Source organism: Ovis canadensis, chromosome 20 (genome assembly GCF_042477335.2).
Source record: "Ovis canadensis isolate MfBH-ARS-UI-01 breed Bighorn chromosome 20, ARS-UI_OviCan_v2, whole genome shotgun sequence".
Taxonomy (NCBI): Eukaryota; Metazoa; Chordata; class Mammalia; order Artiodactyla; family Bovidae; genus Ovis; species Ovis canadensis.
Genome location: NC_091264.1, coordinates 26,694,518 through 26,710,848, shown reverse-complemented (window position 1 = coordinate 26,710,848; position 16,331 = coordinate 26,694,518). Strand labels below are relative to the sequence as shown.

At 51.5% G+C, this 16,331-nt stretch overlaps 1 protein-coding gene across 2 annotated transcripts in view; it reads left to right on the top strand.

Moving 5' to 3' along the window:
* Positions 1-16,331, top strand: part of MDGA1 (MAM domain containing glycosylphosphatidylinositol anchor 1) — a 62,129-nt gene that overhangs the window by 25,700 nt on the left and 20,098 nt on the right. For both annotated transcript variants that reach the window (XM_069562617.1, XM_069562616.1), the window contains exons 2-6: positions 8,547-8,686; positions 12,987-13,161; positions 14,547-14,743; positions 15,496-15,628; positions 15,834-16,103. In XM_069562617.1, the coding sequence (XP_069418718.1) occupies positions 8,547-8,686; positions 12,987-13,161; positions 14,547-14,743; positions 15,496-15,628; positions 15,834-16,103 (915 nt within the window). The remainder of the gene's footprint in view (positions 1-8,546; positions 8,687-12,986; positions 13,162-14,546; positions 14,744-15,495; positions 15,629-15,833; positions 16,104-16,331) is intronic.

Genomic DNA, 16,331 nt, shown 5'->3' with positions numbered 1-16,331 from the left:
GTTGTAGCTCTCACCAGCACCCAGCTCAGCACCTCACACTTATGAGGGTTTGTTGAGTGACGACCTGATAGAAGGCAGGACCAGAGCACAGATTCTATTTCCGTATTGCCTGGCCTGGAACACTTGGTGATGCTTTTAAGAAGTGGTTAGGGTGCTGGTACTTGGCCTGCCATCCAGTAACTGGGGCAGATGGAATCAGCTTCAGGTGGGGAAGTCTGTGGCCCCCACTTCTTTTCTCTCCTTTCTCCTTGTCCTCCCCTCACTCTGCTCTGTTTGGAAGTTTCCTTCAGCCTGCAGACACACTCCCCATGAAAATCAGGAGTGGGGAGCAGGACACCAGCTCCCACTCGGTCATGATTAACCTTTTAAAATTTAGGATCGGCAAGTTCATTTGTGTATATATATATATATTTTTTCAGATTCCGCATTTAAGGGATGTCATATGATATTTTTCCTTCTCTGACTTACTCCACTCAGTAGAAAATGAACTTCTGGTTGCCGGGGGGAAAGGGATAGTTAGGGACTTTGAGAAGATCATGTACACACTGCTATATTTAAAATGGGTAAATGTTTTCTATTTACACAGAGACCTATTGTGTAGCACATGGAACCCTGCTCAACATTATGTGCCAGCCTGCATGGGAGGGGGGTTTGGGGGAGAATGGATACATGTATATGTGTGGCTGAGTCCCTTCACTATTCACCTGAAACTGTTAACACAACACTGTTAATCGGCTATACCCCAATACAAAAATAAAAAGTTTAAAGTTTGGGAAAAATGCTGTTGCTGCTGCTGCTAAGTCGCTTCAGTCGTGTCCGACTCTGTGCGACCCCAGAGATGGCAGCCCACCAGGCTCCCCTGTCCCCGGGATTCCCCAGGCAAGAACACTGGAGTGGGTTGCCATTTCCTTCTCCAGTGCATGAAAGTGAAAAGTGAAAGTGAAGTCTCTCAGTCGTGTCCGACTCCTAGCAACTCCATGGGCTGCAGCCTACCAGGCTCTTCCATCCATGGGATTTTCCAGGCAAGAGTACTGGAGTGGGTTGCCATTGCCTTCTCTGAAGAATAAATAAATAAACTTTAGGATGAAGAGGAAAGCTGAAGGAAAGCGACGGATGGGGCTTTTAATCAAGGAGTTTCATTTCCACTGCTGTCTGTCAGCCTTGTTTGGCCCCCCATCCTACTGTTGACTCCTCCTGCACTTGGCCAGCATTTGCACCCCCCCACCCCACCCCACCCCACCCCCGAACCCCTTGGCTAACATCCAGGGAGAAAATCCTCCCATGGGGGATGGGGATCTTTGATGAAATTCCCCTTCCAGGTTGCAGTGAGAATTCTCTTCAGGAGCCCAGGGGGCAAGCTGGAATTTGCCTTAAAATGAGTGCTTGAGAGCTGGTGGCTTCCTCGCTGGGCCTCCTGGTGCTGGCAGTCCCTACCGCACCGGGGACTCGGGGTGTATGCTTTTGGAGGAAGGAAGGAGTGAGCTAGGAGCACCTGCCAGGGACTTGCCATTTCTGCTCAGCAGCCCTCCTTAGCACGTGGCCCCATCGGTGACAGCCCTCATGCTACTTGGCTCTTCTCAGCCAAGGGCCTGGGGAGGGGAATGTTCCTTGACTCCGTAGCCATTGTACTCTGTGAAGAAAGGGCTTTATGGTCAAATGGAAAGCACTGGAATAAACCAAGTTATGTGGATGTGTTTGCATGCGTGCCTGCGTGCTCAGTCACTTCAGTTGGGTCCGATTTGGCGACCCTGTGGACTGTAGCCCACCAGCCTCCTCTGTCCATGGGATTCTCCAGGCAAGAATACTGGAGTGGGTTGTTACGCCCTCCTCTGGGGGATCTTCCAGACTCAGGAATCAAACCCGTGTCTCCTGCAGCTCCTGCGTTGCAGGCAGGTTCTTTACACTGAGCCACTGTGTTTATTGCAGGCCTTTTCAGAGCCTTTAAGAGTATGCTCTTTTGTGCTGCGACTCAGAGGGAGAGAGAAGGTACAACATCCTTATCTGGCGATGGGCTCTGTGAGCCTTGTGTGGCACCCAGGTTAGGAGACACTGTTTTTTCTTTTCCTGGGGGGATTTGTTGATAAAGCTTAGAAAAGTGAAATATTATAGCAAAAGTCTCCTGGACCAAAAGTGGGGAAATAGTTCCAAAATCCTGTCCTAGTTTCTATCCACCAAAGTGGCACCAGAGAGAAGCAAATCCAGCAGTACCTCTGAAATTCCCAGGGAATTTGTTACAAATATGGACTCTGAAGAGTCAGGCTGGTGGTTCTGCACAGGGCCTGGGAATCTGCATTGCAAAGGGCTCGCCACCAGTCCCCTACAGGGTGACACAGGGGAGGGGGCAGGGAGTCCATGGAGGGCAGAGAACTGAATTCCATGCTAGCAGACAGAAAGCCTGGGTTTGAGCCCCAGCTCTGCTAGTACCTGTAACCCTGAGTGGAAAGAGCGCTCCCTTCTCCAGGCCTCCGTCTCTTTCGCTACCAAAGGAGGCTAAATAGGACTTTAGAAATAATGCCCTTTCTGGCTCTTAGAAATAAGGCCAGGAGCCTGCAAATATACAGTGGACCCCAGGAATGTATCAGGCCTCACCATCTGCAGTAGATAAGACAGCATCCTTTCATGCAAAGCCCTTGCAGGCCCTGGGGAGATGGTGTTTTGAGAGGAGTGCAGATCACGTACAGAATAATAACACTGGCTGGCGTGCTTGGGGGCTTACTGTGAACCAAACAGTTTTAAACACTTCACCTACATTTACTTACTTATTCCTTCCCACAACAACCCCATTTTACAAATGAGAAAACTAAGGCTTGGATAACTTGCTGAAAGTCTTACCTTTCTGAAAGTTGAGTGTATAAAAGGGCTCCATCCCGCCCCTCTGGTTTTCTGACCCCTCTAAAGTCCCTCACAGCCCTCAGTATGAATTTGGAACAAATTCGTGAGATATCCCTAACGGTTTAGTGTCTGCTTCGAGTCCCTCCACCCCTGGGATATGACGTGGGCCACAGAGGCTGGTCTCCCATCCCCATCTCTTGGTCCTGTTTAATCATCTCAAGAGCTGTCACTTCTTGGCAGAACATATACTGTTTGGGATTTCCCTGGTGGTCCAGTGGCTAAGGCTCTGCACTCCCAGTGCAGGGGCCCCAGGTTTGATCCCTGGTCAGGCAACTAGAAGTCACATGCCGCTACCAAGAGTTCACATGCTCCAACTAAAGATCCCGGATGCCACAGCAAGGATCGAAGATCCCAAGTGCTGCGGCTAAGACCAGTTGCACTCAAAAAAAAAAAAAAGAGAGAGAGAAACACATACTGTTTGGCCAGGTGTTTTACATACATTGTATTTAAGCCTCACACCAGCCCTGGGAGAAGGCATTATTGTTTGCATCTCTTGCTCCTGAGACTGAGGCTCAGAGAGGTGAAGTAACTTGCCCGGTGTCACCCAGCTAGAGGGCAGCAGAGCCAGAAATGAGCCCCAGATTGTCTGCTCTTTCCATGTCTCTCCAGCAGACCCCTCCTCCGCCCAGTTTCTTTGGTCACGACCCCCGCCCCCCCGCCCCCCACTTCAGGGTCATCCTAGCAATAACCACACTCTGAAACCATCCTGTTCACTTCTGTTTCCTTCTTTGCCGTCCGTCTCCCCAAGAGTGCTCTTTCAGAGCTGGTCCTCGTTTGCTTTTTGTGACAGTCTCTTGAGTATCCAGCGCTGCGGCCGGCTGGGAGCATTTGCCGTTCGAGAGACTGAATGAGGGGATTATGTCACAGTGCCTCTTGACTCAGGCCCCGGCCTGGCTGCCTTTGGAATGAGAAGATGCTGTTTGCTGGCAGTGCCTCCCGGGCGTGTGTGGAGCAAGAGGCTGAGACTCAGTGGGACACAACCCCTTTTGGGGGGATTGTAACTTGGTGGGGTCTCTGTTGGTTTAGGGTCAGACACATAGTTCTAGCCATCCTGTGGGTAAGTGGAGTTGGGGAGGCTGGCTCATGTTAATGAAACAGTGGGGGTGATGAGCAAATTGGAATGCCTAGGCCAAGGGGGCCTACGTACGTGTGCATGTGCTAAGTCGCTTCAGCCGTGTCCTGTGCTTTGTGACCCCATAGACTATAGCCCGCCAAGCTCCTCTGCCCATGGGATTCTCCAGGCAAGAATACTGGGGTGGGTTGTCATTTCCTCCTCCAGGAGATCTTCCCACCCAGGGATGGAACCCGTGTCTCTGACGTCTCCTGCATTGGCATTTGATTCTTTACCACTAGCACCACCAGGGAAGCCCAAAGGGCCCTGGGTGCCTTGCAACTAGCCAGCATTTGCTCCAGAAGGAACATCTACCCTGGGAAGAAGTCGGTCATGGGAAGCAGCTCGTCAAGAAGGACTTGGAATAAAGGGAGAGGGTGATTGAGGAAACTGGATAACCTCAGTGCACAGTGTCATCAAAGGGAGGTGGGTGGATGCTTTCTTTATCTAATAAAAGTGATATAGTAGAATCTTAAGCAAATACCTTGGTGCCTTTTCACATGTGCATCCACCCTTATAACAACCACTCAGATTAGGACTATGAATATTCCCATCTCATTAGATGGGATCCCATCTCCTCCCCAGAAAGCTTCTCTTGTACCTTCTTAGTAAATAATCCCTCACCTCCACCCAAGGGCAACCACGGCTTAGACCTCTGTTACTATAAGACTGGTTTTTTTTCAAGTTCTGAATTTCAAATATATGAAACCGTACAGTGTTTCCTCTTTTATGTCTGAGTTCTTTTCACTCAAATTGTGCTGTGAGATTCAACAGCATTGTTGTGTCTATCCATAGTTCTTTTTTTCACTTCTGTGTAATATTCCATTGTATGAATATGTGAGAATTAATTTACCCTTGTTGCTCTTGATGGACATGGGGATTGTTTCTTGTTTTTAGTTGTAATGAATAAACCTGTTGTGAATATTCTTGGACCTATTGTTTGGTTGTCATAGGCACGAATTTCTACTGGGTACATACCCAGAAATGGGATTACTGTGTCCTGGGGTACATACTTGTTTAACCTGAGTTGTGTTTGTTCCGTTGCTCTGTTGTGTCTGACTCGTTGCAACAGCATGTATGGCAGCACGCCAGGCTTCCCTGTCCTTCACCATCTCCCAAAGTTTGCTCAAACTCATGTCACTTAGCTGGTGATGCCATCCAACCATCTCATCCTCTCTCGCCCCCTTCTCCTCTTACCCTCAGTCTTTCCCAGCATCAGGGTCTTTTCCAATGAGTTGGCTCTTTGTATCAGGTGGCCAAAGTATTGGAGCTTCAGCTTCCACAGCAGTCTTTAGCCTGTGCAAGGGCTGCCAAAATCTCTTCCAAAGAGGTTCTACCATTTGAGAGTTGGATAGTCTTAGTGGTTAATATCATTAAAGGAAGTTGGGTAATCTTAGTGATGTCATCATCCATGATGCCAGCTCATAGCCCCATGGCCAGTGAGGAAGCGAACCTGTCAGGTAGTCAGAAGCCTTGTGTCTGCGGGTCAGGCCCCATCTTTCCCAGCTTGTGCTGTCCAGGCCCTGAGAAAGTTCAGCTCTCTAACTCACTTTCAGAATTCCTTATCAGTCACCAAAGCATCTGTCATTACAACACAGCCTGGCTATGGGCAAGCCATGCTGTCCAAAATTACAGTTTATCTTCCACTGTGGCCTGTTAAATCAATGTCTTCCTTGTTGAGAGGCACCCCGGGCCTCTTGCAGACATCCAGGCAGCCTCTGGTCTTACCAGCAACTGGCACACGCATCATACATTGGTGGGTTGTTTCCTGATGAGATTGCCTGAGGACCTTGGCCGCAGATGGCTATCTCTTCTAATGCATTTCCATTTCAGGGGGCGACAGTTTCAGACTTGTTCCCCAGATTCCAGGGTGCACCTTGCACAGGGACTGCATGCTATTGATAAAATTCATAGAAAGTATGAGTTGAAAAAAGATGTCAGAAGTTATCTAGCACACTCACCTCCTACAGGTGGGGAAACTGAGGTCCTTGAGGTCTGACTTGCCCCAGGCCACACAGCTTGTCTCCTGACCACTAGCCTAGGTTCATTGCTCCAGGGCAGCCAGACTGGACACTCAGACTCTAGGTTGGTGGCAGCTGCCACTGTTTGCAGAACCTGCTGCTGTTTGCAGAGACTCTTGTGGTTAAACCCAACCTACGTCACTCCCAATGGTTGTGCACCTGCCCCCCGCCCCCACCCTCCGCTAGCTTCTTGACCTATGGCCAGGCTGCCTCTGTGGACCTATCTCTGTCATTAGTTCATGACTGTCCTGTCACTGTTGGTTGGAGAGACTCTGTTAATTAAAGTACAACTTGTAACAACAGTAAGAACACATCAGAGTTCCACTAAGCACTTCTCATTTATCCTGTGTCATCATCACTCCTGAGGGCTTCCCAGCTGAAGCTAATGGTAAAGAGCCTAGCTGCCAGTGCAGGAGATGTAAGAGATGTGGGTTTGATCCCTGGGTCAGGAAGATCCCCTGGAGGAGGGCTTGGCAACCCATTCCAGTATTCTTGCCTGGAGAATCCCATGGGCAGAGGAGCCTGGCTGCAGTCCATAGCGTCGCAAAGAGTCGGACGTGACTGAGGCGACTTAGCATGCACGTATCATCACTTCCACCCTTGTAAGTTGTCAGGGTTGGTAGCATTCTCTCATCTAAGAGATGAGAAAGTGAAGGTCCAGAGGTCACTAGTGTTTTACCCTGGGTAATATGGAATATTAGACTGCCCTGTCAACCTGCAGGAAGACCCCTATTCCTTGAGGACTGGTTCAAAAGCCTCCTCTTCCACAGTCTTCTGTGATTCTTCCTCCAGCAGTGATGTCTCTCTCCCCTGACCTCCTAGGGCTTTCTTTACCTCTTTCACAATGCTTAGCACCTTCACCACGGAATATTCCTATACATTCATTCATTCAGTGTTCACTGAGTACCTGCTGTATTCAACGCTGGGGATACCAATGTAAGCTCATGGTTGGGTAGGCAGAAAGATGAGAATCCTGAGTTTGATAGTCACACAGACTGATGCTTTGTTGCTGTGCTGGAAAAGTGATGGATGCCGAAGTGGGGAGGATGTAAGTCAATCATGGAATGCTTGCTGGAGGACGTTACACATTGTATGAACAGGTTTTATCTCCCTGCACCTCTTTAGGGCAAGGACTCAAGTTTTCACCCTTTGTGTCCCTCGTACCCTGGATCGGCTCTCCTACCTCCACCTCGTCCACCCTTATCTGTGAACAGACATGTTTGAACTTGAGGTCTTGCCCTCTTTCCCAGAGCCCAAGTACTGGTGGGCTGGGGGCTGGTTTGCTTTCAGGACAGTGGGATTAAGACACCAAAGGAAGGCTGCGAACTTCTCTGGTTGCATCATTTTCCCTTTGGTCCCCCAGCCATATCTGAGCTTGGTCCCCCAGCCCTGGCCAGACCCCAGCCCCCAGGCACTGTGAGAGGGTCAAGGAGGGCATGTAGTCTTAGGAGAATTTCCAGGTCCCCTGGTGAAGACTTCTGTCCCTTGGAGGGGAGGCTGGCACAGGTTCCGTGAGCAATGAGGGAACGGTAACAGGCCTTTGGGTGAGGTGAGTGATGTGTGGTGTGTGGGGCTGGGGGATATCTTGGTCAGGTTCACTAAAAGTTGAGCCTGGAGTGGTTGGTGGGAGTGAGTTCAGGCAAGTGATTTGCTGAGAAAATGCCCCAGGACAAGCTGAAAGGGGACGAGGGAAACAGCTGGGTGACAATGTGGTTTAGTTGACTTAGTCTCAGCCAGTTCCCGGGGTGGGGGCAGAAGGGCTCTGGAGCGTGAACGGAACCATAGTCACCTCACTTAAGGCAACACGGCTGAGCCTTTGCATCGTGTCCATCAGGTCACTGGTGTGTGTATGTGCGTGGATGGTACCAATGGGCAAGGGATGACCTCCTAGGCATGTTTGGTCCAGGCAGTGCTCACTGTCTGAAGGCAATTCCTTGGGGCAGGTGAGCTCTGCGTGCCTCGCAGCTGACACCAAAGCTGGGAATGGAGGCACCTGCCAGATGTGGAGAGCAGCCTCCACGACTGGGGTCTAAGACATGATGCTCATTGAGTGATAACCAATTTGCACAGATTACCAAACCTCCTCACAATCCTTGGCTCATCGAAAAGCACCTCTCTCTCTCTCTCTTTTAAAAAATATTTTTATTTATTTTTTGACTGTGCCGGGCCTTAGTGCAGCACACGGGATCTTCCATCTTCGTTGCAGCATGTGGACTCTTAGCTGCGGCCTGAGGGATCAAACCCCAGTCCCCTGCATTGGGAGCATGGAGTCTTAGCCACTGGACCACCAGGGAGGCCCCAAAGAGCACAGATCTCTTGCAAGAGCAGTGGGGTGGGAAGGAGTTGCCCCTTTCCTGAGTCCTTGACCCTTCTGGTTCTGGCCTAGGGGCCCCAGGAGGAGCTCAACGGGATGAGGCCTCTGAGGGATATGCTGGGGAGTTCTGGGTGTCACACTCAGGAGGGAGCCTTAGACCTCCTCTGGCCTCCGAGCCTCCTGTCTCAACCTCCCCGTCTCCCGCCAGCTCCAGCCCAGGCTCAGATCGTGCACGCGGGCCAGGCGTGTGTGGTGAAGGAGGACAACATCAGCGAGCGCGTCTACACCATCCGGGAGGGGGACACCCTCGTGCTGCAGTGCCTTGTCACTGGGCACCCTCGGCCCCAGGTAAGCCCCCGCCCTGGCCTGTGGGTGTCCCCCTGCCCTCGCCTGCTCACTCCCCGCCCCACTCCAGGATCAGAAGAGGCAGTGGGGCCTGCGACTGGAGGCAGATGGTAGCAGGCCAGCAGAAGACAGGAGCCTGGGGCTGGGGAAATGGCTGGAAAATAGACTCTGTGGGGAAGGGCTAGACTGTGGGCTTATTCGCCTGGAAACACTGACAACTGAATGTCAGCTCCATTGCACTCCATGCCCTGTGCCTGCTGAGCGAACACTCCTGCAGATACACCTTCAGCCACTGTGAAGTCAGACCATGAGCCAAGCGCTGTGCTAGGTGCTTTCTCCAGTGTTTCCTCCTTGAAGCCTCACAGCCAGGCTGAGGAAGGCATTAGGGCCTCCATTGTGAGCTGAGGAAATCGAGGATCAGAGAGGTTGGGTAAACTCCCAAGGTCACCCAGCACTTGTGAGGGCAGAAGCAGAATTTGAATCCAGAACCAGCGTTCTCTATGGCTTAGCACACTTCCTCTTTCGGTTGGGGGACCCAGGAGTTACCAACAACATATAACACAATTGCAAACAAACAACAACAAGCAAACAAAAAAAAACACATAACCACTACTTCAGGAGGTTTCCAGTATGCAAACCCCACAGAAGATGGGTATCTGGAAAAGCCAGGTGTGAATTTTGTCCCAGACCCACTGTATGTTTCAGGCAGGAAGTGTTGGCTGGTTATCACAGAGCTGGCAGGAAGAGGTAGGAGGATGGGCTGAAGGGACGGGTGGAATTTGCTGGTGAGCTACTGTGACCTTTAAAAGCAGCAGAAAAGGTTTTGGTTGGCTCCTAGGAAGCACAGTGATTGCAAAGTTCTTTTTTGGAGGGGGGATAATATTGGAAACAGGGACAGCTTTAGTAGGTTTGACCTTAAGACAAGCAGATGGACAAGAAACGCCCAAAGGTTTTAGTCTGAAACTGCAATCATCACTGCTTGCTCCTTCTTAAGGATTTGTTTGGAAGTGAAAACAATGCTGCCAGTCTTCAGGATGCTTCCTGTCTAGGTGTGACTTTAGGGGTGGTCCTCTCTAAAGCCTAACCCTAAGAGAGAGAAGGCAATGGCACCTGACTCCAGTACTCTTGCCTGGAAAATCCCATGGATGGAGGAGCCTGGTAGGCTGCAGTCCATGGGGTCACGAAGAGTCGGACAGGACTGAGCGACTTCCCTTTCACTTTTCACTTTTGTGCATTGGAGAAGGAAATGGCAACCCACTCCAGTGTTCTTGTCTGGAGAATCCCAGGGACGGGGGAGCCTGGTGGGCTGCTGTCTGTGGAGTCTCACAGAGTCGGACACGACTGAAGCGACTTAGCAGCAGCAGCAGCAAACTCTCCCTAAGGCTGCACTGACCACCTGTGGGTGTCCCCCCTGTGCATCACATGTAAGAGTCATTCATGGGTATGACTGTGTGTCCATACACCTGTGTTATATTCCTGTTTATAGTTTCATTGTTCTTCCTGCTACCTAGGTTCAATCCCTTGGGCTCATATTTGACTCAGCCCCATATCAGTCTCCACCTGCAGCCAGGCTCTGAGGCCTATCTTTTTATGTCTCTTGCATGGATCTCCTTCTATTCCTCATTACCCATTGAGGTCAGACCTTCTGTCCTGTCCCTTGGCCTATGGCAGTAGACTCTGACTGGCCTCCCATTCTCCCATCCCCTCTCCCAATCCATTCCTGCACCCTGTTCGCAGAGTCATCACCCTCAGACCTGCTAGCTACATCGTATCACTCCCCTGCCCACATGGATCCCCATTACCTACCAGACCCAGTTCAGGCTCCTAGGGGTGGAATGGAAGATCTCCCACAGCCCAGCCCCCACCTACCTGTCCTGTCTGATCTCCCACCGCCATCCTCCTCACACCCTGTCTTCAGTAAACCTGTCCAGAAATACCCTGTTCACTCTTGCTGTAGCCACTGCTCATCTTCTCTCTTTTTTTGACTACACCATGTGGCTTATGGGATCTTAGTTCCCTGACCAGAGATCCAACCTGTGCCCCTGTACTGGAAGCATGGAGTCTTAACCACTAGGCTACCAGGGAAGCCCCTGGCCGCCACTCTTTACCTCTTCTGAAATGCCTTCCAGTGCTTTTTTTGCTCATTTCCTTGCAATAAATATTGAGCACCTGCTATGTGCCAAGTATTATGATGGGTCCTGAGGCTACAGCTGCAGTTCCCACCGCCATGAAGCATCCACATTCTCGGGGTGGAGCAAGTACCATCCATCTCATGACCTGCTCTGTGGTCTCATCGGGGAATGAGTGCGCCTGAATTCCCTACTCCCAGCTAACAGCAAGAGAGAGGGGATGTCTATGGCCAAAAGGAAGAAGAACTCTACAGCAACGACAGTGAGCAAAAGCTGAAGAACCTGGTCCTTGGAGGGACTTAACCACATACTCACTTCAGAGACAATAGTATTAATACACACGTGGGTGGTATGAGCTGAGGGCCACAGGCTCATCTATGACTAGAGCTGGAGCTGGACCCTCTACCTAAAACTGGAAGCTTAATACGAGTGATACCACCTATGAATGGGGACCAGATCTCTGCCCCACAGCCCAGAGTCACAGCAGGGAGCAGACTTTTGCTTCAGGTGTGGGTGCAAGCAGAGTCCCCTTTGAGGGAATAACCCTAATCCAGTCTGTGTCTTGCACTATCCAAGTGGTAAGGAAACCTTAAGCTGCGAAACATAAAAACTGGTTTGATTAAAAAAAAAACCAAAAAACTGGTTTGAACCTCTGTGTCTTGCACTATCCAAGTGGTAAGGAAACCTTAAGCTGCGAAACATATAAAAACTGGTTTGATTAAAAAAAACAAAACAAAAAACTGGTTTGAACCTGTGAATCCATGTATCTTGGGTGTAGGCAGCCACATAGTTACACCCCAGACGGGCATGTCAGGGCCCAAGTGGGACTTTTGAGGTAATTCCTACTGAATACAAGCCCATGGGGGTGAAATCTTAAAACACAGTGCTGGGAGAGCCAGTCCATAGACCCCCAAATAATTGAACAACTCACATCTGGGAAAACAGAGATCATAGAGCAATCTGGAGGGAATCCTTAAAATAAACATGTTTAAAATGTTTAAAGAGATAATGGAAGGAATAGAATCCACAAGGCAGGAGATTATAAAACCTGATCAGTTAAGGATATGGAAAAAAGCAAACAGAAATCCTAGAAGTAAAAAATGATGCAGTCTTTAGAAAAATTTGGCCTCAAAGCCGTAGAAGTAGCTAAAGAAGAAACTGGTGAATTGGACGATAGGTCCAGACAATGCAGTCTGGAGAAGACAGAGGGATGCCAAGTGTGAAAAGGAAGTTGGGAGAATGAGAAGCTATAACATAAATCAAGGCATTCTAGAAGGACTAGAGAAAACTTAGAGGCGGCAATCTTTAAAGAGATAGAGGCTGAGAGTTTTGTAGAACTCAAGAATGCTATAAATTCTTTGATGGATAAACCAGGCCCTAAGCAGTTTGTAAACAAACCCCATCTAGGTAAATCATGAAATGTCAAGTACAAAAAGAAAAAAGTCTTTTTCATGGTCTTGTTCTTTCTCCCAAACACCCTCTGATCAACGCCTGAATGGCCTGAAGCTGCTGTAGCCCTCCCAAAGTTTTGTAACCCCTGGGTCTATCAGAGTAGAGTGCGGGTGGTGAGATGAGAGTCTCAGAGACACCATCACTCCTGCCAAATTCTGCTGGTCACACCGAACATTCCTGGTACAAAGTGGGAGGGAACTACAGAAAGGTGTGACCATCGGGAGGTAGAGACCACTGAGGGCCATCCATGGTAGAGGCTGGCTACCACATGGACCTCTTTCATACAGGAGAAGTCTGAAACTGGGAGATGAGTAAACTACCCATGCCACTAAGCTAAAAAAAATGGGATAACAAAAATTTAATCAAAGTCTTACTCTTCCAGGCACTAACTACATACTCCTTTAGTTTTCCCAATAAGCCCAGGAAGGTAGTAATATTTCCATTTTAGAGACGCAGAAAGGAAGGCAGGAGAGGTTGGGTAACTTGTCCACAAATCGATTCTCTTAACAGCTGCCCATTCTGCCTTTATACAGACCTCCTCCCTCCGCTCCTAGATTGCCCAGGCTCTTCACTGAGAGGTCCCACCTCCAGTGTGCGTTTCTTCCAGGCTGTTTGCGTTAGCTTCCCAGGCCTGCGTATAGCCCGCGTGCACTTGAGAAAAGAACGGGAGTGGGCGGGGAGCGCGGCGCCGGGTCCGATTGTGTCCTGCCTGGCTGGCCCAGGTGCGTTGGACTAAGACAGCTGGGAGCGCTTCGGACAAGTTCCAGGAGACCTCGGTGTTCAATGAGACGCTTCGCATCGAGCGCATTGCGCGCACGCAGGGTGGCCGCTACTACTGCAAGGCTGAGAACGGCGTGGGCGTACCCGCCATCAAGTCCATCCGGGTGGACGTGCAGTGTGAGTCGGGTCTCCTCTCAGTACCCAGGGTCGGGGCCTGCTCCTGGGGGCTCAGGCTGGGAAGAAGGAGTGGGGAGGAGGGTGGAGACGTGGCAGTTCCATGGAAAACAATGGTAGAGACTCTCTGCCGGGTTAGAGAAGGGCATCTTTGATGTTCCTTCGATTTGCACTACCCTGACGCATTCCCAGAGAAGGCAATGGCACCCCACTCCAGTACTCTTGCCTGGAAAAATCCCATGGATGGAGGAGCCTGGTAGGCTGCAGTCCATGGGGTCACTAAGAGTCTGACATGACTGAGCGACTTCACTTTGACTTTTCACTTTCATGCATTGGAGAAGGAAATGGCACCCCACTCCAGTGTTCTTGCCTGGAGAATCCCAGGGATGGGGGAGCCTGGTGGGCTGCCGTCTATAGGGCCGCACAGAGTCAGATACGACTGAAGTGACTTAGCAGCAGCAGCAGCAGACCTATTCCCATCATAATCAAATATGAACCTTGGACCATCCCTGTAAAGTGGTCAGGGAGGCCAGGAGAGGTTGGATTATACCCATTCCACAGATGAAGAAACTGAGACCAAAGGCTTGTGACTTGCTCACTGCCTAGGTCTCTTGACTATGGTCCAGTGCCCTTCCCACCACACCTCATATCTCTGCTTTTGTCCCAGGGCAGCTCTAAAACTTCCCTACCCCAACATTTGCAGGACCAGGCACCCCTCAGTCCTTGCTGCTGGCTGAATGAGAAGCCTCCAATCCCTGCCTGCCCTCCATGGATTTCCCCTTGACCCCAGGAGGCTATCTGCCTGCTTACCACCCACCTCTGTGCCCGTTCAGGCTGACTAGGTACCCAGAAGCTATGGGGCCAGGCCCAATGGTCTATCTGCCACCATCTTAGTACCTACAATCAACCTACCTATTAAATACACCCCCTGCCCCCCAGATGGGACCTGATAGAGTGGTGAGCAATAGAACCCCAGGCCCTCTCTTTTATCCCCTATCAGCCACCCAGGAGTCTGCCAAGCTTTGGGGCCAAGGGTCATTTCTCAAGTTATTGCAGCGGGAAGGAGCTGGCAGGCATGGCCTGATTTCCAGTCTCAGCTGATTCCTCCATCCCGTGATAGGAGGGTGAAGACAGACAGTCCCCCCACCCCCGCCGCCCCCCAGTGCAGGTCCCTGGGGAGGGATAGCTGAAAAGCCTCCAAGTCCAGTCCCCTATCTCTGACGGGTTGGTCAAACATGCAGGGCTGGCAGAGCATGTGGTTCTCTGGAAGCATCCCATGAGGGTGGCTTAACTTTCCCTGAGGGCTGCCAGGGGCTCAAGGCAACCCCCCACCCCCCGCAACCTAGGGGTCACGCAGCGCTGACTCCACCGGGACTGTGCCCTTGCAGACCTGGACGAGCCCGTGCTGACGGTGCACCAGACAGTGAGCGATGTCCGAGGCAACTTCTACCAGGAGAAGACGGTGTTCCTGCGCTGTACAGTCAGCTCCAACCCGCCGGCCCGCTTCATCTGGAAGCGGGGCTCCGACACCCTGTCTCACAGCCAGGACAACGGGGTTGACATCTACGAGCCCCTCTACACCCAGGTCAGGATGGGCGGCAGCTGGCCTGCTCTCCTCATGGCTTACCCCACACTCTTCCTTCTGGACCCCACAAAGGAGGGGTGCAGAGGGGGCTGAGGTCTCACCACCTGGAACTCTAGGGACTGCCCTGACTCCAACAATTTTCTTCTGACATCAGAAGCAAGCATTCTGATTGGGCTTCAGACAGCCTGGGGAAGACAGAACCAAGACAGAAAGGTCAGGGAGCAGTGATGACAGGAGAGCCCTTTAAGAACATCGCCAATTAGGAAAGCATTCTTGGGGGGCAGACAAGTCACCCCCACCTGTCGCTGGCTGGCAGGGCCTTGGGAACCCATGGCAGGCACAGGAGGGGTTGGGATAAAGATGACTCACTCCCCAAGGGTCTCCTGCCATCCCAGGAGATGGTGATGAAGCCGTCCTTCAGGGGAGAGCTTTCAGAGGCAGCTGTCCTAGCTGTCAAGACTCCACACGTGGCCATGGCCTGCAGGGCCAGCCCTGTATTTGTATGGATTGTGAGACAGAGTGGGATTCTGCCTTACCCTTCCATTTCCTCAAATGGGGAAACTGAGGCCGGGTCCTGGCCATTGTGTACCAGGACACCCTCGGACCCATGCAAGCTCAGGGTATGGGGAATGTGGCATCGAGTCCAGGCTCAGTCCTGAATAGGAATTTGCTTTAGCCTCTGGTGCTTGGTGAATATGTGTGAGAGCCCTCGAGACCCAAGCAGGCCCCTCACCCTAGTGGTCGCTGCCCAGGGGGAGACCAAGGTCCTGAAGCTGAAGAACCTGCGGCCCCAGGACTATGCCAGCTACAGCTGCCAGGTATCTGTACGCAACGTGTGTGGCATCCCGGACAAGGCTGTCAGCTTCCGGCTCACCAACACCACGGGTACAGACCCCCCCCCGCCCCGCCCCTTGCCCGCCTGTGCTGTGTCCTCAACCAGGACTCTAGGCACATCACCACGAGTCTGTGCCCTCCTCCCTCCTGCCTGCTCCCTCCTCCCCCGCACCCCCGGAGGCCTTCTCTCCTTGCCTCTGCTCCCTCACATCTAGCTCTGCCTCAGTCGCCTGAGACCCCACTCTTGTCCTCCCAGCACCACCAGCCCTGAAGCTGTCTGTGAACGAAACTCTGGTGGTGAACCCTGGGGAGAATGTGACGGTACAGTGCCTGCTGACCGGTGGTGATCCCCTCCCCCAACTGCAGTGGTCCCATGGGCCAGGCCTGCTGCCCCTGGGTGCCCTGGCCCAGGGTGGCACCCTCAGCATCCCTTCAGTGCAGGCCCGAGACTCTGGCTACTACAACTGCACAGCTACCAACAATGTGGGCAACCCTGCCAAGAAGACTGTCAACCTCCTGGTGCGATGTACGTGGCTTTGGGGGTGGGGGGGCATGGGGGAGGGAACTTGGGAAGCAGACGGGGTTCCTGTTGCTCAGGAACTGGAAGGGGAAAGGGGCCTGTCTTCTTTTCCTTGGTAGGAGGGAGAGGCTGAGGAAGAAGGTTCCAGGCACTTTAGTTTCCCTGCAATTCAGGTGTCTGCCAGCAGATGGCAGGACTAAAATTTGTATAAAGTTTTTTTTTTTTTTTAACTTT